The sequence below is a fragment of the Misgurnus anguillicaudatus genome, chromosome 14 (genome assembly GCF_027580225.2).
Source record: "Misgurnus anguillicaudatus chromosome 14, ASM2758022v2, whole genome shotgun sequence".
In the NCBI taxonomy this organism is placed as follows: domain Eukaryota; kingdom Metazoa; phylum Chordata; class Actinopteri; order Cypriniformes; family Cobitidae; genus Misgurnus; species Misgurnus anguillicaudatus.
In genome coordinates, this window is record NC_073350.2 from 21,295,975 (window position 1) to 21,317,714 (window position 21,740).

General features: G+C 36.8%; 2 protein-coding genes across 4 annotated transcripts; both read left to right on the top strand.

The window, feature by feature from the left end:
* The first annotated feature begins 495 nt into the window (after positions 1-495).
* Positions 496-7,656, top strand: rem1 (RAS (RAD and GEM)-like GTP-binding 1). Its single transcript, XM_055184245.2, has 5 exons — positions 496-1,108; positions 2,020-2,366; positions 5,613-5,695; positions 6,228-6,435; positions 6,596-7,656. Exons 2-5 carry the CDS (start codon positions 2,039-2,041, stop codon positions 6,871-6,873), a joined length of 897 nt encoding a protein of 298 aa, XP_055040220.2. The 5' UTR covers positions 496-1,108; positions 2,020-2,038; the 3' UTR covers positions 6,874-7,656.
* A 6,211-nt stretch (positions 7,657-13,867) lies between these two features.
* rbm39a (RNA binding motif protein 39a) lies at positions 13,868-19,864 on the top strand. 3 transcript variants are annotated; one of them, XM_055184056.2, is made up of 17 exons: positions 13,868-14,130; positions 14,633-14,704; positions 14,873-14,933; positions 15,996-16,045; positions 16,372-16,560; positions 16,931-16,996; positions 17,098-17,151; positions 17,235-17,352; positions 17,494-17,646; positions 17,744-17,881; positions 17,964-18,029; positions 18,137-18,341; positions 18,448-18,528; positions 18,608-18,728; positions 18,814-18,919; positions 19,014-19,092; positions 19,220-19,864. In XM_055184056.2, the coding sequence occupies exons 3-17, from the start codon at positions 14,928-14,930 to the stop codon at positions 19,318-19,320; spliced, it is 1,533 nt and encodes a 510-aa protein (XP_055040031.2). In that variant the 5' UTR covers positions 13,868-14,130; positions 14,633-14,704; positions 14,873-14,927; the 3' UTR covers positions 19,321-19,864. The 3 variants fall into 3 exon arrangements, with proteins under 3 accessions (XP_055040031.2, XP_055040029.2, XP_073732168.1); XM_055184054.2 differs by lacking the exon at positions 14,873-14,933; XM_073876067.1 differs by lacking the exons at positions 13,868-14,130; positions 14,633-14,704 and having other exon boundaries at positions 14,715-14,933.
* The last annotated feature ends 1,876 nt before the right edge of the window (positions 19,865-21,740 follow it).

A 21,740-nucleotide genomic window follows, 5' to 3' on the forward strand; every position in this document is an offset into this window, starting at 1 on the left:
ATGTCCGGCACTTGAATGACTTTTTAAAATAAATAAATCTTATTTGGCATTCATAAATAAAAGGTTCCTAAAGGTTCCTCAAGATGTATCGTTCCATAGGGAACCTTTTTGTTGCACAATATGAAAAGTGAGAAATTGTTATTTAAAACCTTTAACTAAGGTTATTTGGTAACCAGATTAGCTCGTCTATATGGCATCACTCCGAAAAACCATATAGCCTTTAGTTTTATAAGTGTAAAAATGAAAACATTTTAATAAATGCAATAAAATTACAACATAGCAACTGCAACTAGTTTACTAAGCATTGCACAAAAAAAATACAACCCAATTTATAAAAACAAATAAAAATGCAGAGACAAAGTGCTGAATAGCTGTATCAGACTTTTTTCTCTTGTGGTTTCACGTTGCATGACGTCCCAATGATGACGTCAATAGATGAGATCAACAGGAGTTTTACATCAAAGTGCGACTGGGTTTGATAAGATGATATTTAAGCAGGAAATGACAGATCATCTACGTCATGTAGTGGGAATGGGACTGTGCTAAGAACAGACATTAAAACTTTTCGTAGCCCTGGATGATGTGAGAGACGCTTACCGACTCGCGACACTTACATTTAGGGGGCCCATGTGTTGAGTTGTGTTTATGGATCATATGAGTAATATAAACATAAGGCGCGTTTCACCGCTCCGCGCGCACTGAGACCGAGTCGAGCTGGCAACGCATAAATGCAACTTCACGCCTATCTGAGAGTTGAAGTCCAGATGGATGAAGTGAAACACACCTTATAAGTGCCGGTGAGGAGATAAAGGTGAAGAAGGTCATGGATGAACTCGCCACTGAGAGTTTGTGACAGCAAGAAATCCTTGATTCCGCTCGTGAATTTTTTAAAGGCGGCGTGAGGCTCAGCAGGTTGTTGCTATGACTGCAGCGGTGTTGCGTTTCGGCACTGCCTTGTACATCAACTGCGACCTAACTGATTGATTCCTTGTCTGAGAGGAAAGTGCAGCTACAGTTCACTGTAGATACATAACTAGGATCACTAACACTGTATACTACACTGTTGCTTGATGTGATCTGGGCTTTGGATCCGTTTACGGGCATGGTTGTGAGTACACTTCACACATTGTTCAAATGATTTGTGTTACGTGTCTTGTTAAGCTGTTGTGTTTTATTTTTTTAATGCATGCATATGAAGTAGACGGGATTAGTTGTCAGCATTTATCTGTCAGATTTTTTATGTTATTTTCTTACAAACATTTCCACGTTTATTTCTTTGAAAATTATACAAATCAACATGCATGGGATTCACGCTTAGGATCACAAGATCCTGCCAATAAAAATCAGTAAAGCTTAACTATTGTTTTTGTTAACATTAATAAATGTATTAGCTAATTCAGTGCTTATAAAAAGAATGAACAATCTACAGTAGCATATTTATTAATCCGTTTAAGTTAGAAATTTAAGCATTTAATACATTCACACGAAAGATGTGTTTGTTATTAAATGCACAATTAATTATGACAACTGTTTGGAATTTACTAACATAAACAAACATGAATCAATGCTGAAAAACGATATTGTTCGTTGTTGGTTCATGTTAGACAGTGCATTTCGTAGTGATAAGAAATACAGCCAATTGTAAAGTGTTACCAAATAATAAGCATTTAATTACGCTTTAGCAAGTTTTTAAAAGTAAAAACTTTTGAAGGAGCAACAAAGGAAACAATTTCACCATTTTATACAATAGCCTATATAAGTTAGTAGTAGTTTAACAAATATGATATAAAATATGATATTATTACTACTCACAAAGCGCGAGATATTTAATGTTTGACTTAAAACTTTATATACTAACCTAGTAAGATACAGACATTGTTGCAACTTTCATGTATAACAACTAGCTTTGGTTTCCTTTTGCAATGAATCAACTATAAAGTAGCAATGATACAAGTGCAGGTCAATTATGATAAAACAAGTTTGTTTTCCTATTCTAACACTGTCACGTTTTTGTAATAGGCATACAAATGTTTATAAGATGACACTCAACACACAAAAAGAGCGAAAGGAACCCCTAAGAAGAAGAGCGAGTACTCCCATCCCCTCTTCTCGCCAGGCACGCAAGGGAGATAGAGACCCCTCGTCTGACCTGTCTCACCCTCCTCTCGCCCAGTCAGCCTCATACCACACCGGAGACAAGAGCTTACACTCGCGGGCCAGTTGGTCTTCAGACTCAGAGTCTGATAGCTCTGGATCAGAATGCCTTTATCGTGTGGTTTTGTTGGGGGATCACGGTGTTGGGAAGTCAAGCCTTGCCAACATTTTTGCTGGAATACAGGAGAAGGATACTCACAAGCACATCGGAGGTATTAGCTCCCAAGGCATGTTTATTTGCTGCAAAGTCTTAAGCATACAATACCACGAGGTGTCAGATTTGCAGTACATATGTCTTGTAAATATTTTCAATACTTATAAAGGGTATGTTTATAAATTTTATGCATGACAAACATTAAGTTTCACCAATTTGCAGGTTATCAGTTACATCACCTCTTATTGACCAATCGGCCATATTCCTTTCTCATTTTCTGTACCATTTAAAAAAACACATAATGGTCAATCACTAGATAACATATAATAAATCTGCAAATTTATGTTATAACAGTATTACTGTATTTACAGTTTAATTTACTGTGCTACTGTAAAAGCTTCTGGTTTGCAGTACCTCAAATAACCTTGGGTAAACTGTTAGGTCTGCCTTGTTTATGCTCCCGAATTGGCACGTGACATGATCGATCCTGAAACATTAATTGTATGACAGTATTGATTCATACATCAGTCAGTGCAAAAGGTACATGCACTACATTGATCTGTGTACCAGCCATTGTCTAGACTCTAGAGTATTATAGTATATTTGATTTTTTTTTGCTTTGTTTTTTATAAATACATAGAATCATAAATACATGTAGAATCATTCCTACTTTAAGTTTCTGGTATATGTGTGCATACTTAGGACAGCAGCTGACAGATTTTATAATCATCACTATGGTGTTAGATGTCCCATCTGTCCAGTCCACGTCATCTTTTAGTGTTCAAGCGTGTGAGACAATCCATTTTGACTGATACAGAATTAAGGTCTGCTTGTTTCCATCAGAGATCTGTATTTTCTAACCATTGATTCATGATTTAGATCACTTTATCAGTAAAAAGTAGCTTTATATCAGCACATGCTTAAATACTCACATGTGCCCACATTTTTGCATGTTTTAAATATCTAAAAGAAATTGCATATAAATGTGTTTAGTGTTCTAATCCATTAAATTGTGCCTTTATAAAAAAACATTGATTTGCCGCTTCGAGTGGAAGTATTGACCTCCATATAGGTTTTTCTCTAATGGCTTATGACCTTATGTCTCGTGGCTGTTTTGGTTTTGATCTGAGCAGAACATCATGTTGTAGATAATTATGTCATTGACAGGCTGATGTCCATTTATTGACTCCTGGATCAGTGGTGGCATATTAGTACAGTACGCTTCTGTTTTCCCCTGAACAAAAGTAAACTAATTTCCAGATATTTTATTATGCATTAAGTTGCATGCTTGGACGATACTTTGAAGAAGTGGACAAAGGTGGAACAGTTTATATTTTAAAACCTGACAGTGATTATATATGAAAGTGACTATGCTAATATAAAAGCATTTATCTTTGAAGTTATTCAGAAACATGAAGAATCTGATAAGAAAGCATTGAGTTTGAACACATTGGACAGGAAATATAGTATCTTGCTTTTAATTTTGAAATGTGCATTGGCCCCTGGCAGTTGAGATCACCTCTTAACGTTCCAGTAAACACTTTAGTCCATGTCTGGAATATATTTTAGGTTTGACCTAACATTTAGATTTTTGGTGACATGAAGTTTTGGCGACACTGAGGTTGATTAAGTACACTGTTATTCTTTATGGTCAGTTCTTTCTTTTTTTCTTAGGTGATATATTAAGATCTCAAAAATTGGCAGAATATAAAGTGGGAATAAAGTGGGTCTGTTTAACTGCAAAGCAATGTTTATCCTTTTGGCAATTTTTTTACTTTTCGAATTGTAAAAAACACTGTAGCATCACTCAAATAAATCACTGATAAGCAATAATGGCTGCAAAATATTTTGGATGTCAGATTTGTTATGTTTTTAAAGGTGCCAAAGAATGCATTAAAATAGTATATTAAATTGTTATTTGATTTAAAGGGGACATTTCACAAGACTTTTTTAAGATGTAAAACAAATCTTTGGTGTCCCCAGAGTACATATGTGAAGTTTTAGCTCAAAACATTTTATAGATAATTTATTATAGCATGTTAAAATTGCCACTATATAGGTGTGAGCAAAAATGTGCTGTTTTTGGGTGTGTCCTTTAAAAAGCAAATGGTCTGATATCTGCATTAAATGGTAGTGCTGTGGTTGGATAGTGCAGATTAAGGGGCGGAATTATCCCCTTCTGACATCACAAGAGGAGACAAATTTCAATTACCTATTTTTTGGTTTACCAAAACTTAGCTACCAAAAGTTACTGGGTGTTTATTTTTTTACATTTTCTAGATTGATAGAAGCACTGGGTTCCCAATTATAGCACTTGGCGTGCACACCAAAGCTTTTACGCCCGCGGACGGCTTATGTTTTCAATTGTTTCCAATGGAAGCTCTGCGTTTTTCAAAAGAGCCAGCAGCTAGCGTTTTTTTCCAAGCTGAAAACCGGCACTCGGCGGGTTTTCCGCGCCCAGTGCTGGGCACCGAGAATTGAACAACATTCAACTTTGGGTGAAAAGCTCCGTTCGTTAATGTCAGTTCTGACTTGGCCGTCCAATCACAGTGGAGGAGGGGCGGGACATTAACACAGCAACAAACCGGTGCATCGTACAAGGACTGATAAACAAAGCAGAAGTATCACAGCTATCAAAGCGCTCAGCTGAAAAAAAGCTGGCATTCGACATCCTCCATGCGTTTTTAGCTGCTTTTAAAAGCTTTGTTGTGCACGCCCCCTTTAACATGAAAAAGGTCAGATTTTTATGATATGTCCCCTGCAAGGTATGTAACTTTATTAGGTGCAAAAATTATCCAGAAACGTTTTTACATGTCTATTAACAACCCTAGGATTTGTCCTTTGAATGAAATTGTCTATAATTGCCCTATTTGGAAAGGCCATGAATAATAATGTTGAGCTCTGCTCTGATTGCTCTGCTCTGAGGCTCATGTCAGTAACTCACATTAGTAAACATTTTAAAGTGCACCTTTTTCATTGCTAAAAAACTTGGTATTTGGTATAATATTTTGTATAATACAATGTGTTCACGTGGTTTATAGTTAAAAAACACATTATTTTCCACATACCGTACATTTTTGTAGCTCCAGATGTACTGCTTTTCTCAAACGCTCTGATTTTGTACAAAGGTCCGGGATTTGAAAAGCTCTGTGTCACTGATTGGTCAGCTAATCTATACGTTGTGATTGGCCTGAATACCTCTGACGTCAGCCGGAAATGTGAAATGTTACTATGCTGTAAAGGTACATTTAACAAAAACTTTGAATTATATATGATTAATAAATGATTTTTTGTGTTTCTATAGAGGACACGTATGAGAGAACCCTTACAGTGGATGGGGAGGAGACGACTCTGATTGTGATGGACACGTGGGAATCAGAAAAACAGGTATATAACATTAAACATTTCATACTTTGAAAGTCTGCAATTTGTTGTATAACCTAATCAGTAAGTACAGAGCTTGATATAAAAGGAAAATGTGAAAGCATTTGGACTGCAGGGGATCGCATGTGTCTGCCAGCCATGAGTCTGCAGCCATGTGCCACCTGCAGGGCTGCGATGCCCTTTGCAATGTGGAAAAACGTGCCACTCTGTGCCAGTGGCTAAACTCCACTGAGAACGAATGATGGCCCACAGTGAGCGAGCAACAAACCGCTGGACCCTGCTGCTAGATCACACAGCCAAGTACACTGATCGCTCTGGGGTCTAGTTACACCACTATTGATGACTCGATGTGACGTCTGTTTGGCATCTAGGCTTTGTTTAGACACGAGAACTGCATTCAAAGATAAATAGAGGAAATATTACCATGCACAGTATTTTATTAAAACACGACTTTTCTTCTTCAACACTTGCGTGTTTGTACACTTGTAGAGTTTAACCCTTATTGTTTAATTCTTGTTTGAACCACAACCTCTAGGAAGAAGATGAGAAGTGGGTGAAGGACTACTGCATGCAGGTGGGCAACGCTTACATCATTGTGTATTCCATCACCGAACGCAGCAGCTTCGAGAGCGCCTCAGAGTTGCGGATCCAGTTACGTCGCATCCGGCAGGCCGAAAACATTCCCATTATCCTCGTGGGGAATAAAAGTGACTTGGTGCGCTCCAGAGAGGTGGCGGTGGAAGGTGAGAGATCAGTTGTAATACTTATCGTTCACACACTTATATCATAGTGTCAATGCACAACATCACATGTATTTACTGTGACTGTTGTGATTTAAGGCTAATGTAATAAGTATTGTGGGGTCAGGCGATGGTTTCACACAATCCTGATCTTCCGTGGCAGAGGGTCGGGCTTGCGCGGTGGTGTTTGACTGCAAGTTCATAGAAACCTCTGCCTCCCTCCATCACAACGTTCACGAGCTCTTTGAGGGCATTGTGAGGCAAATACGACTGAGGCGAGACAGCAAAGAGATGAACGAGCGCCGTCGTTCAGTCTACAAGCGAAAAGAGAGCATCACAAAGAAGGCCAGACGCTTCCTGGACCGGATGGTGGCCAAGAATAACAAGAAAATGGCCCTGAAGGTCCGCTCCAAGTCTTGCCATGACCTTGCGGTGCTGTGAACCCGCAGATGCACGAGTTGTGTCCGCTCAGATTTCTTGAACTTTAGATTTTCTGTTGCTTTATGGTTTATGCTCATAAAGCACAGAGAATTTGTTCGCTTTTGAAGTTGAATACACTTTTTTATATTTATTTGTCCATTTCAAAGTGTGACAAAATAGAATATTAATGATCGTATGGTTACCCTGAAGACAGAAGTTGTGCTTTTTGTCATATGTGCTGTTTGATAGGTGTTTGAACCAAAGGCTTATTACTGTATATCACCAATCAAGTGGACTTTGTTTTATTAATGTTTGCCTTATCAAGACTAAGTAAACAATAGTTAGAATTAACAAGCAATATTTATTATTCAGTGTTTTTGTACAGTTTTTCTTAAAGAATGATTATTTGACCTTTGTCGTTTTTTTAAAAGAAAAGTACTTTGTATTCACTGAAAGATATTTGTTATGAGAAAGGCACAGCCAGAAACGTTAAAGGAGAGGAATCTGTTATTATATTACTAATAAGTTTATTCAAATAAAGCAAAAAATAGCATGGACATGTCAGTCATCATTCAAAAGGGCATGTGAATATCCTCTGTAAGCTTGTAGCTCAGAGTGTTTGTAGTTTATATGAATGAGGTAGTGGGTGAGTAAACAGGAACTTTATACAACAACAACAACAAAAATAATGGTTTACAAGCTTTCTAAATGTATTTTTGTCTACTTTTTGACTCTGGACTTAGAGGAAAAATGTTTTGTAAGTCAGTGCTGAGTGTTGTTGGTTTGTAGATATATAAATAAAATGTGTAAATACAAATGTTTATTATGCATTGCATAAATAAAAACATCATAACAAGACTTTGTGTTTTTTAAAATCTTGTTAAATTTGTATGTGTTTTTATTAGGGTTTTTATCTTTCTTTTAGTTGAACATGTAAATTCAGTCATATCTTTTCATATATGTGTTAATGTGTAACAAACAAAATCCTTTTAGTTAGCACAATTTTAAAAATAAAGTTATTGTTTTAATGCATAAAGGGCTGCATATGACTGAAATGGTTGGCCCATTACAAATTGCTTAGTTGTAAACGAATGGTACAGATATCCAATGAGAGTGCATGCTATCATGAACACCCTCCTATTGTAATTGTTCTCAGATACGGAGGACTTTCTCACAACAGAATGGAAACATTTAGTGAAATCTCAGAAGTGTAAAGAGACCATACTTGAGTAAAAGTACAGATACCTTACTGCAACAGTGACTCGATTACAAGAAGTAACTAATTCCATTGCAACTTGAGTAAAAGTCCATAAAAGTAAATAACTTGAGAATTTTAATCATACTGGATGTAGCCCAAGAAATAACACCAAGAGATATGTAAGAGAAAAACAAAGAACAGTTGATTTGTGAAGGGTTTATTTCATACAATAAAACAACTCAATATTTCATTAAATTAAGATCAACAAACATGTCAGAATGAAACACAAACTAAACAATTTAGTTTATTCTTTGTTTTATTTATAATTCTTAATTCAAAGCAAATTGGCCTGTGATAGATAAAGTTTTAAGCACAGTACGCGTATTTTTGTAATCTGTGTGTGTTCAGTATTTGCATCAGGACTTGCAGCATATCACTTGGTGCTCTCTGAAAGGCTGTCCACCACAACTTGTGGTGGACAGCCTTGCAGAGAGCACCAAGTGATATGCTGCAAGTCCTGATGCAAATACTGAACACACACACGTGCACACATACACACTAAAAGTTAGTTTGATTGTTTAGTTCTCCATCCATTTTCTACTCTTGCTTCATTGTTCAGTTTATTTGAAGTTGTTTTTGTGTTCATAATAAATAATGCTCATAAGTATGATGCAGAGAAGATTTTTACAGAAAATCTTTTTTTCACGCAGACACACTCGCGCGCACGCACACACACACACACACACACATTCTGGTTTCCATGTTTTGTGGGGACATTCCATAGACGTAATGCATTTTATACTGTACAAACTGTATATTCTATTCCCCTAACCTACCCCATTCCCTAACCCCAACCATACCAGAAAATTTTCTTGTACCTTAGATTTTCAAGAAACATAATTTTGTTTGATTTATAAGCTTGTTTCCTCATGGGGACATCAAAATGTCCCCACAAGGTCACAAAAACACTGGTATTCCTATCTTTGTGGGGACAATTGGTCCCCACAACGTGATAATTACCAGGTACACACACACACACACACACACACAATAATATGCTTTTTATTATGGTTATACTCCATATAACTCAATGTACAAGCCAGAAATTAAGCTTTGTTTTTGCACAGGGCTACTAAAGGGTTAATAATGCCACATGGTGATCAACAGTAAAAATGACAAATTTGACCTCTTAGCAAAAGGAAAAAACACCAACATTCAAAAGTGCATGATAAAAAGGTGTCATAGCTCTGCAATCAAAAAATGTGGTTATAATGGAAGTCAATGGGGAAAAAACAGCCACTAACAATAAATGAGGGAGAGAAAAAAACTGATGCTACACAAATCTAAAAATGCTTCAAAGCCAATGTTTTTACCAATCTTTGACATGCCCAAGACTGTGAAAAAGGTTGTTAAAAAATCAGTTTACAATCACTTTGTATATCAAAAATCGGTCATTTTGTGTGTGTTTTCCCCCAAATCAGTGACACCATTTATAGAGTTAAAATCATGGAATATTTGTGAAGATTTGGTAGTTTCGATCAGCACTGAGGTTGCTTAACAGGTCTGTGTAAAAAAATTGGAAAAAATATTCATCTGATACATTTTTATAGCCGTTGAATTTAGTGGATGTTTTCATCCACTAACAACATGAAAGGGTAGTAAATTTGCCCACGGTGTAAAGTTGAGTTTTCAAAGCATTTTCTGAAATATATGTAAATATAAGATTTGTCATCAAAAATCATTCAATTTGATAAAACAGAGAGAAAGTTGTGGCCAAATTAAGAGTAAAAAAAACTCTAGTTGATGAAAACATCCCCAACAACACTTTAAGATCTTAAAAGTATAAAATATATTTTGCGAATATTTTAGATGCAATGTTTTACACCATTTTACACATGCTAGCATAAAATGACTCATGTCCAAACATTATCATAAAATATCTATGGTAATTAAGACTCGCAGGGCACAACTCAGGGCACAGCGAGGGTCAAAGTATGAAGGAAACCTGATCTACAGTATGAATTGACAATACTAAATCCTAATATTTAATGAGTTTATTTCCTGTGTATTCTAGGACTATATAAACCAGGGGTCTCCAACGTGGTGCCCGCCGACACCAGGTCGCCTGCACGGAGTCTGTGGGGTGCCCGCCAAAGCAAATTCTATTAATGGTCTCAACTGTAATATTTATTTATTATATATATTTTTATTAGCTTGGCTTGGTTTACGTATGTTAACATTTTAAACAATACTAAAACATATACACAAATAAAATAAACAAGTAACCAAAACGTTTTGAGTAGACTATATCAAAAAGTAGCCCTCTAGATTGTTTTATCCATTGTAATAGCCCTTGCCCACAAAAAGGTTGGAGACCCCTGGTATAAATGAATTCAGAAATTTCACTAAAACAGTTTATAATTATTATTATATAAAATTCTCCACTTTTCTGTAAGCTACGGGAGGGACGAGTTTCTACACTATCAAAAACAATGGTCCCCAGCTGTCAAGGTTGGTACCCAAAGTACACCTTTGCACAAGATTGCATATTAGTTCCTCAAACATATACATTGATACTAAATGTATACATCTGTACCTAAATAATACATATTTTGACCATTTGTCTGATGTGTGTGAAGAAAGTCAAAACCTACATGTCTGATCTACAGAAATTAGAGTTGGAGCTCCAGCTAGTGGACCTGCTTACACCCGTGAGACCAATAAGTGGGTTGAATATGACACCAAGGAGAGCTTTGCAATTAAAAGGGACATTTGACAAGACTTTTTTAAGAAGTCAAATAAATCGTTGCTCTCCCCAGTGTACATATGTGAAGTTTTAGCCCAAAATATCAGATAATTTATTATAGCAAGTTAAAATTGTCACTTTGTAGGTGTGTGCAAAAATGTGTCATTTTGGGTGTGTCATTTAACATGCAAATGTGCTGATCACTGCACTATAAATGGCAGTGCCGTGGGTGGATACTAGTGCAGATTAAGGGGCTGTAGTATCATCTTCTGACATCACCAGGGGAGACAAATTTCAATGACCTATATTTTCACATGCTTGTGGAGAATGGTTTACCAAAACTAAGTTACTGGGTTGATCTTATTCACATTTTCTAGGTTGATAAAAGCACTGGCGTCCCTATTACAGCACTTAAACATGGAAAAAGTCATATTGTCATGGTATGTCCACTTTAAGGTACTCTTAAACCTTTATCAGGATTGGTTTAGATGTTGTCAGCACTTTAACTCCATTTCATGGTATGTTATATAAAATAGCCAACAAAAACTTTGGTGATGCCTTCGTGTGGGTGTTGATCTGGATGTTTTTTTCAGATCCGTGCCTGGCTCACCATCAACCCCACACCTGTGTCCCATCTGCATTGTGGAGTTTAATCCAATGCCAGCTATAACAAGGCTCTGTCACACACTGCCTGTTAAACTAAACATCAGCATCCTTGGAATGCTGCTTGAAAAATCAAATTAGAGGTTCATAACACGCAATGGACATATGCTGGACCATTGTCTACGTGGTTTAGCATGTATTTTTTGCATGCATGGCCACAAACAGTATTTAGCACCAGGAAAAGAAGCAGGAAGCCAGTGCTGCAATTAGGCCAGCCAGTGTGCTGTGTCTGGGTCAGCTCTTTCCACTGGCCCTTCCTTGTCACCACCACTGGTCTGGGGGATGGGACATGGTTTGCTGGCTGGGAGCTCTGTGCATTGATTTGGTCTGGGTAATGGAAAGAATGCTCCCCTCCACACTCAACCTTTGCTCTAACGAATACAGGCTACGCACGTGCATGCAAATCTTTTTATGCATGGAATTTGAATTTTATTTATATAGTAAATGTACAGTACAGTACAGTAAATATAGTTAATGTTCAAAAATTGTTCAAACGTTTTGTTCTGTCTTCAGACGTGCCATTTGAACTATGATTCATCTCGCAAGCTGTTGTACAACCAACAATTAGCTTCTTTATCACATACCCAACAGGTACAACACATGCAATGCAACTTATTTTTATAACAAGTGGAAGACAAGTATACTCAAAATGCCAAAAATAACCATATTAAGTGTCTGACACAAGATTAAAGAGGAGGCAATCACCAGCCATGCAGTAAAAACTAACAACACAAGAGAGAAAGGGGGAGAGAGAGAGCATAATGGAAAAAGTGAATAAGGCCAAGGTGGTGGCAGTGCACACAGGAACCGGCTTGCATTGGTCGTGTCAAGAATCTGGCGTCCTCCAGATGTGTGTCATGTTCGTACTGTGTAAAGACTCTAGAGAGATTTACATTTGGCCTTGTGAGCAGAGAGGGAGAGAGAGCGAGCGAGCGAGAGAGAGAGAGAGAGAGAGAGAGAGAGAGAGAGAGAGAGAGAGAGAGAATTATGGAAAGTTGGCAGGCAGCAGAACATCAGGCAAGCTGTGGCAAGAGTCAATGGAAAAAATAAGATTACACCAAAAAGTGGGGTCATTTTTACACAACAAAAAGACGCGAAATTATGATTGTTTTTTTTTTAATGTATAGGCCTTTTTCTCACGATATGATTGTTTAGTGTCATTTGAGTGTTATTTGGTCTCAGTGGTATTATGAAAAGCTATATTTGTGTTGATGCTATGGCACTAACGTTTTCATTGATTTTAATGTCCTATTGGGATAACATAGTTCAAGATAAGCCGAACTCTCCTTATTCTTTGTTTCCCCTCTGTTCTGACATTTCCTTTATGGATTTGTGACTTAAAGATCAAATTATTCCCTAAGAATATTCCAGATCAGTTAATTGTTACAATGCAAAAAATTACTTTCTTACATTTTTAGTCTTGTTTTCAGTAGAAATATCTAAAAATTCTTAAATCAAGATGTATTTTCTTGATCGTCTAAATTACCTAAAATAAGTTTTTGGAAAAAAACTATACAATTTAAGTGAATTTGTGCTTTAAACAAGCAAAATGATCTGCCAATGGGGTGAGAAAATTTTGCTTAAATTAAGTGTTACTTATTTTTAGTTTTTTTCTCACCCCATTGGCAGATATTTTTGCTTGTTTTAAGTTTAAATTTACTTAAATTGTATATTTTTTGTCTATAGACGGTTTCAGCAGTAACAACATAGGCTAAACACGCGGCTTTCGTGGTCGACATGTAACTTCCGTTAAACTCTGCGAAGAATAAATAACAACAAAGTCGTTTAAAATAAAAGTAGTTTATTTATATAACAAGCAAAATAAACAACACGTAGATTACATAGGAACCCAAAACATTTGTTATTTTCGAGAAGGTATTTGTTTAAGAGTTCAGTTTCAGCAACTAGTCAGACCATTAAACAAACAGAAACCGGAAGTAAAGTTCGGACCAGACGTTTCACGCGTTACCGCACGTGCGCCCGATGTATAAACTATACTTATTTTCTTAGGTCATCAAGAAAAAAGCATTTTAATTTAAGAATTTTAGATATGTCTACTGAAAACAAGACAAAAATACTAAGTAAGAAAGTCATTTTTTGCAGTGTACAAGCAAACAGATTTACAAGACAAATATACTGTAGGCTACAGACAGATAGATATTTCATAATGGTTATATATTATAAAATATTCTAAAATTATTTAATTGCACTTTTTACCATTTTCTGTAGTTTTTTGTTTGTTTGTAGTTTTTACGGACAGACAGACAGACAGACAGACAGACAGACAGACAGACAGACAGACAGACAGACAGACAGACAGACAGACAGACAGAGACATAACTGTCTGTAATTCAGTTTCCGTTATAATTTTGTTTAGTGAGAGTTCCCTCTTGTGGAGGATCCAGAGCATCAGCACTTATGCAACACGGGGAAGACGGGCACGCGCAGCGCAGTAACTGTTTGCCGCCAGTCAGTTTTGTCTTTCACAACCGCGACACACGTCTTATAAATTATATTACTTGAAACGAGTAAATTTGTTGAAAATACGTTTATTTTCAAGATTGTTTGTGCTCGTACTGGTTTATAACTCATCCGGAAGCGGTCTGTGGATTTGTTTTAACCGCTCGTTTGTGGATTCGCGACTGTATTTCTCTAGGCCGCTGTGTCTGAGGTAAGACGGAACAGTTATTAGCTACTATTCTTTGGATTTATAATAACGCAACTTCTGTTTATGTTTTACATGTTTACAAGTTTTAATTATGGTATTTGGGATCTATATGTAGGTAAGTGCATCTTGTTTGTCAAGACGAAGCCACTTTAGCCGATTAGCATCAATGCTAAACAAAGCAAGCGCAAAAAAATTCAACTGCAAGCATGAAATCTTGACACGTGCAATCTAAACGGACATAAACGTTTATTGTTTGTTTTTCTGTTGTATTAAAGTATTTAAAAATTGATAAATATTGAGAATGTTTGCGATTGTGTGTAAACTGGAAAGTTAGCAAGGAAGCTAAAGTTAACGTGCGATTTCATGACCCCGTCCACGTCGAAAATACAAGGCCTAAGCGTATATATAGTATTTGGTTTAAGTAAACATAAGGTTAATAAAAATGTGATCTTCATGCTAAAATTGTTTGTTTACAAATAAACTGTATGGTCTTCCTTTCCTGCAGATCTACAACAACAACAACAACATGGCCGATGATTTGGACATTGAAGCAATGCTAGAGGCTCCTTACAGAAAGGTGGGTGTTGTGTAAGTTAATCAACTCGATGAAGGAATGTGAATAGCTTTCATTTGAAACTGCTAACCAGACTTGTTTTCTCAAAGTCTTTATTGTCAGATCAATAACTTGTTTGTTTCTGTCATAGTGGTTTCAATGAATAAATTGCCCATCTATCTCTTTTTGTAGACTTGCCTATATCTCACCTCTACTCCCATGAATTCCAGTGTGAACTGTCAAAAAAATGAAGGTAGTAATTGCCCAATATATTGATGTACTGTGGTACCCTTGGTTGAAACACATAGGCAGACTTATATAGGTAGCGCCAGAATAAATACAGTGGATTCGCATAAAAGCTGGTATAAACTCTGTGGAGACTATATTCATGTTATTTTATGCATGGTATTTATCCATATCAGTCATAACAAGAGGTAGATAATCAAATTGCGTAGATTGCATGAAATATTTTTCCCACTGAAAATAGACCACAGTGCTGAGATCCCGGAGTTGACAGAGTTTGCTTTTACACCACTTAAAAAAGACTTAAAAATGAAAAGAATTGTAACTGACAGGCCAGGCAAATTGTACTTACCTTTTTAGGAGAAAAAGTAAGTGTATGCATGCTGATGACATTAACATACTTATAAATGCCTATTTCTACGGTCTTACAAATAGGAAATGATGGTGTTGAGCATATAGTGACATAACATTCACCGTAACCTACATCATTATGTTGTAAACAATATAGTCTCTTTGAAATAGATGCTGCTCATTAGGTAAAAATAAAGAAAAACTCAACTTTAGATGGTCTGTGGGAGTCGCTATTACTAAGCCGTGTGAATCCCTGTTTGCTTCAGGGCGAGATGTGTGACTGAGGTGGCATCGAGCTCTTTCAATCCACGAAGGCAAAAGAGGTGAAGATCACTGGAATGGCATCCACCACTGGAGCTCGTTTAGTGGCTGGCTGCTAGCGTTGCCACTTAGGCTCAGATAGCCTTGGTACTGAACCTGTTGGGCTGCTTAATGAATGAAGTCTTTAAAACTGCTATTTTTACATACCCCGCATAGCACTTTTGACCGTATTAAACAAGTAATACAAGCACCAGTAAGGAAGAACGACATTGGCAGCCATGTGGTTGGTTTCTTTCTAAAGGTCCCCCCCTTGTATTTTTCGTCCTCCCACACAAACCCTGTAATGAACTCATATTTAATGATCATATCATATTCTCTTTTGTTCCCATCCCTTCTTTATCCTTACGACTTGAAATGTTTCGCCGTCCTCCTCATGCTGTCTTCTATCGACCCTGCTTAGGATGACAACAAGTCCTTAAGTACCAATGGCCACGAGGAGCGGAGCAAGAAGTAAGTTTTTTTGGGTTTTTAGGATTCATTGTGTTATGGAACAGTTCACCTGAAATTAATTTAGCTCGAAACCCACTTGACTGACTATTTTTTTGTGCAAAATGACTAAAACGACTCTTAATCTGGTCTACAAATTTATGATCGCATTTTCATTGGCAGTTCATTGACTATGAGAGAGTTTTTTCGGTGAGGTGTTCCTTTGTTGTGTGTGTGTTTTTTTTAAGGTGCCTTAAAGAATTGCATACATTTGTGATATTATACTATACCTGAATGCATGAAATTGTTGTCGCAAAATCTAAATTCTGAATTATTTCTTAATTTTAAAGGAAAAAGAAGAGCAAGAGTCGCAGCAGAAGCAAGAGCCGGGAGAGGAAAAGAAGCAAAAGCCGTGATCGTAAGAAGAGTCATGACCGCAGACGGAGTCGCAGTAAAGACCGGAAGCGCAGCCGCAGCAAAGAGAGGCGCCGTAGCCGTTCCAGGAGCAGGGAGCGTGGCGGTCGTTACAAACCTCCTTTGTACGTTACCCATCTTTTGGTTGGGGTTTTTATTTTAATGTCAGCTGACCTTCTGGTCAGTTCAGAGATAGTATACATGTGAATTTTACAGTTGTAAGCATGTTAAAAGGTTTTCACAGATGCTCTTAATGTGTGTAAAAATGTTTTTCAGAGAATTTAAGTATGAATAGGATTATAGATATGACGTCTTAGTTCTTAAGGCCATTGATAAGATGGGTAGATTCCCCAGAGACGAGGCATTTGTTGTAATGCATACAACATTTTCCCCCGTGTTGCCTATTAAACTCGCAGTACATATTTAACAGCATAATTTAGCGGTAGAGCGATAGCCGTAGCTACTAAGAATAAAAACCTTGTTTTTAAATCACAGTTCTGGCCTGAAATTTAACGGTGGTCCCAGGGGGAAGGCTGGCCCCCCACCTGCCATCAAACTAAGGTTTCTATGATACTATTTTTGTTGTGTGTGGGTGTTTTTTTGTGTACGAGTCAGAAGTGGAAAATATTCACGGAAACACTCACAACATTTCTCTCTCACAGCCGCAGAAGGTCCAGAAGCCGCAGTCCGTTCAAGAAAGACAAAAGCCCTGTGAGGTGAGTGTTTCTCTGCCTCAAATCGCACATGTTTTGCGCTCATTATATGAAGTTATTCACGGTTTGTTGTGATTTGCTAACAGACTGCCTATTGATAACCTCACGCCCGAGGAGAGGGATGCACGCACAGTGTTCTGCATGCAGCTGGCAGCAAGAATCCGACCACGAGACCTGGAGGAATTCTTTTCTGCAGTGGGAAAAGTCTGTGTTCGCACATTTCCTTTTTTTATTTCTGGGCTTGGTTAAAATGTTTTTGGAAAAAATTTTTCTCTCTCTCTTGCCTGCACTGTTTTTAGTATGCAACAATGAAAATTACATTGCATCCTATTTTTCTTTTTTAAGGTGAGAGATGTGCGAATCATTTCTGACAGAAACTCCAGAAGATCGAAGGGTATTGCTTACATTGAGTTTGTGGATTCCACCTCTGTACCTTTGGCTATTGGCCTGTCCGGACAAAGACTTCTTGGAGTACCAATAATTGTCCAGGCTTCACAGGTTACACACGTAGTCAGTCATAAAATGGAAATTATTACTTTTCCCTTTTTTTTGTGAAAAGCATCTAATTGCTGTGTTTGTATACTTTAATGAACAGGCTGAAAAGAACAGAGCTGCTGCTTTGGCCAACAACTTGCAAAAGGGCAATTCAGGACCCATGAGACTGTATGTCGGCTCATTGCATTTTAACATAACAGAGGACATGCTCAGAGGGATCTTTGAACCATTTGGAAGGGTAAATTGTGGTGTTTTTATTTAAGTGTTTTTTTAATTGTTTAATTGTGTTTAAATTATTCTCCTTGTTTGGTATAATACAGATCGATAGTATTCAACTGATGATGGACAGCGAAACGGGAAGATCCAAAGGATACGGCTTCATCACAGTAAGTTTCTGCTTCTAATGCTTGGTTACAGATGTAAGGTACAAAGTTTTTAAATAAAAATCTTCATGAGACTGCTTGAGCTTATAAGCGTTTCTGTTTCTCTAAAGTTTTCTGATGCTGAATGTGCTAAAAAGGCTCTGGAGCAGCTTAATGGCTTTGAGTTAGCCGGCAGGCCGATGAAAGTAGGACATGTGACAGAGCGTACTGACGCATCCACTGCAAGCTCCTTCCTGGACAATGATGAGCTGGAAAGGACAGGCATTGATCTGGGAACAACTGGAAGACTTCAACTAATGGCCAGACTGGCTGAGGGTAAAGATTAACTATCCTGTGTATCACTTCAAAATACAAATATGCATGTATGTATATATGTATGCATGTGGATTAAAACATTTCACTTTTTGTTATGTGTTGTAAGGTACTGGTCTGCAGATTCCACCCGCTGCACAGCAGGCACTTCAGATGAGTGGCTCAATGGTAGCCATGGCTGCTGCTACTGGTCAGTGTCTTGGTTTTACCTTTAGCAAATGTTGTTGTAAGATAATCATTTATGAGGGTTTGTGATTCTCTTTTTGTAGCTGCTATGAACCCTGGGTTGAGTTTTAACATTAATGTGCCCACAAACCAAGCTTTGAATCTACCATCCCAACCAATCGCAACGCACTGCTTCCAGCTTTCCAACATGTTCAATCCAAACTCGTAAGTAGCCGGACAAAATTACATGCATAACATAAGAAAACACACTGAAATATATTGTAAAATTGTATTTATTTGTTTTTTACAGAGAAAATGAGCATGGTTGGGAAGTTGAAATTCAGGATGATGTCATTGAGGAGTGTAACAAACATGGAGGAGTCATTCATATATACGTGGACAAGAAATCCGCCGAAGTATGTATCTCCCTTAAACAAAGTCGTTTATTTTAAAACTGTTGGTTTTTTGCCAAAAATTGTAATCTTAAAAAATGTCTTGATTCCTTAACAGGGTAATGTCTATGTGAAGTGTCCAACCATTCCTGCTGCCATGGCTGCAGTTAGTGCATTACATGGACGCTGGTTTGGAGGTAACTTTCAGTTCAGTTTAACATACATTCATTTCAACATTTAGCTCTATTTAAATCAGTTGCCACGTATAAAATGCAATTTTAATATTTCTAATATCTCTCATTTTATATTTCATTATCTTCGCAGGTAAAATGATCACAGCAGCTTACGTCCCTCTTCCTACATATCACAACCTTTTCCCAGAGTCTGTGCAAGCCACACAGCTTCTTATGCCGAGTCGCCGGTGATCCCTCACGCTCAAAACTTTTTTCAATATTTCTTTTTAACTTTTGGACAACAGTAACAGTTCTGCAAACTGTGGCACAGTTGTTTTGTTTCCTTTTAAGTTGGTTACAAAACTGGTAAGGTTTAAAGTTTCACCTGCATAGTGTCCTTACTGGTCTTGGACATTTAAAAGAAAGAAGTTCTGTGATTTAAAAAGTTTCCTATGTACAGTCTACTTATTGAATTTTGTCTTGATCTTTTATTAATTTTTTCGTCCACATATATTGTCTTTGTGATATATCTAATTGGCATGTTTCCCACTTGAGGAAGTATACAATTTGCTACACACAAAATACAAGTCTTGAATGATTTGAAACCCAACGATTTACATCCAACATTAACATATTCAAGTTTTTGGCTCTATGAGCTGTGGGAATTCAATGGCTGACAAACATCTTTTGTTCATTTAGAGACCTGAAGGTTTAGAGGCGTCTTGTTTTTCTAATCCAGATTTGATTTTGTAAAGTCCTTGATGAAAGTTCATTTCAAATAAAGCCAAAATACTGACTTGTGGTTGTCTTCATTTGAATAATTGTTTGTTCTTAAAACAAATATCAGAATATGTGTCAGTCACTGATTATTATTTTTTGATTGGGTGGTTTGTTTAAGTATACTTTGCTTATTTATAAAATATACTGACTCTGTTTTGGCATTGCAAGCACATGGACTCAACTTTTGAATCAACATTTAACAAAGTGAAACATTTAGCAAGATAATTGACTAGGAAACAATCTGGTTAATCCAATCATGTTGGGTATTCGGATATGTTGAGATTTCTGCCAATGCATGTAGGTTCAGTGGAGCCTGAGCATAGGGGCTTAAGCTTTGGCTTCTTCCACTGGATCTCAGGGGGTTTTTATGGCTTGTATCATTATGCATTGGTTTCAGTACAATCAGATAATGCATTAAAGGGGACACTTCACAAGACTTTTTAAAGATGTTTAAATAAATCTTTGATGTCTCCATAGTATGTATGTGAAGTTTATTAGCTTTAAATACCATATAGATAATTGATTACAGCATTTTAAAAATGCCATTTGTAGGTGTGAGCAAAAAAAATCTGTTTTAACCCTAATAAGTCCCTTGGGTCAATCTTAACCCCCAAGTCACTTTTCTTTAGTTTAAAAACATGGTTTCCTTAATCTCAGTGGTATAAGATTTTGTGACTTTTCCAGATTATAAGTCAAGATTCAAATAAAAAACTGGGCTTGATTTAGTCATTCTAAAGAGGTGTTAAAAAAATCTCCAAAAGAGGCCCTTTGGGGTAAAAATGACCCCAATTAAATGGGAAATGGAAAAAATATTTTTTTCTTATTTGTCAAAAAAAAAATCAATGCATCCAGAATAAATCTGAAAATTTTAACACAGAAAGGTAGGCCTAGTTCTAAAGCACAAATGCAATAGAGAAAAGACATGCATCAAACACACAAAGGTATGACTGCCACACAGAGCATTTATTTTACCGAATTTGGCAAGAAACAGCCACAGATGCAAAACAAAGATGTAAAATGCTCACACAGGTGTGTGCACGCGCAAACACACACAAACACATACTCTCACACACACAAAGACACAGTAAAACTTACACACACATAAAGACAGACAGACACACACACACAGAAAGACAAAGTCACAAATGCGCGCGGGCGCGCACACACACGGACACACACAGACAGACACACTTACATTCATTCAAATTTCTGTGGCATTTTGTAACAACAGACATTTCAAAATGCATAAAAACTACAAAAAATCTACTATTTGAAATAATATTTATTTTAAATGTCTTTTCTTATGTTTATATAAACATAAATCCACAAAATGTTTCACTAAAGTACTGATGTTGAGCAGTTGGCCACATCCAGTAAAATGAATGGGTCTCTATGGGCATCTGCTGGTCAAAATGATTTATTTCCTAAACTGTAATTATTTTATGTTTTTTTCTGAAAACACCAAATGGCCGAGTTCAACACATAACATCTAGATCAATATCTAAAAACAATTTAAATAAAATTTAGATTAAAATGTATGTGAATTTTTCATAAAAATTTGATATTTTACAGGTAAGCTAATGGTGCAGTTGAGGAAATGAGTGGTAAACAGGTACAAAAATACGTAATATCTCCCAAAACACAGCATTAATGTATAGATGGGTAGTAAACAAAAAAAAAAAGAAATATTAGTTGTATAATTAAAAATGTATATATTTTTTGTAATCACTCTTTTAATTTCTGGGGTCATTTTTACCCCCAAGGAACTCTAACGTATACAGGAAAATAGGGGCTTCTGAGGGTTAAATAAGCTGATCTCTGCACTAAATGGCAGTGTTGTGGTTGGATAGTGCAGATTAAGAGGTGGTATTATCCCCTTCTGACATCACAAG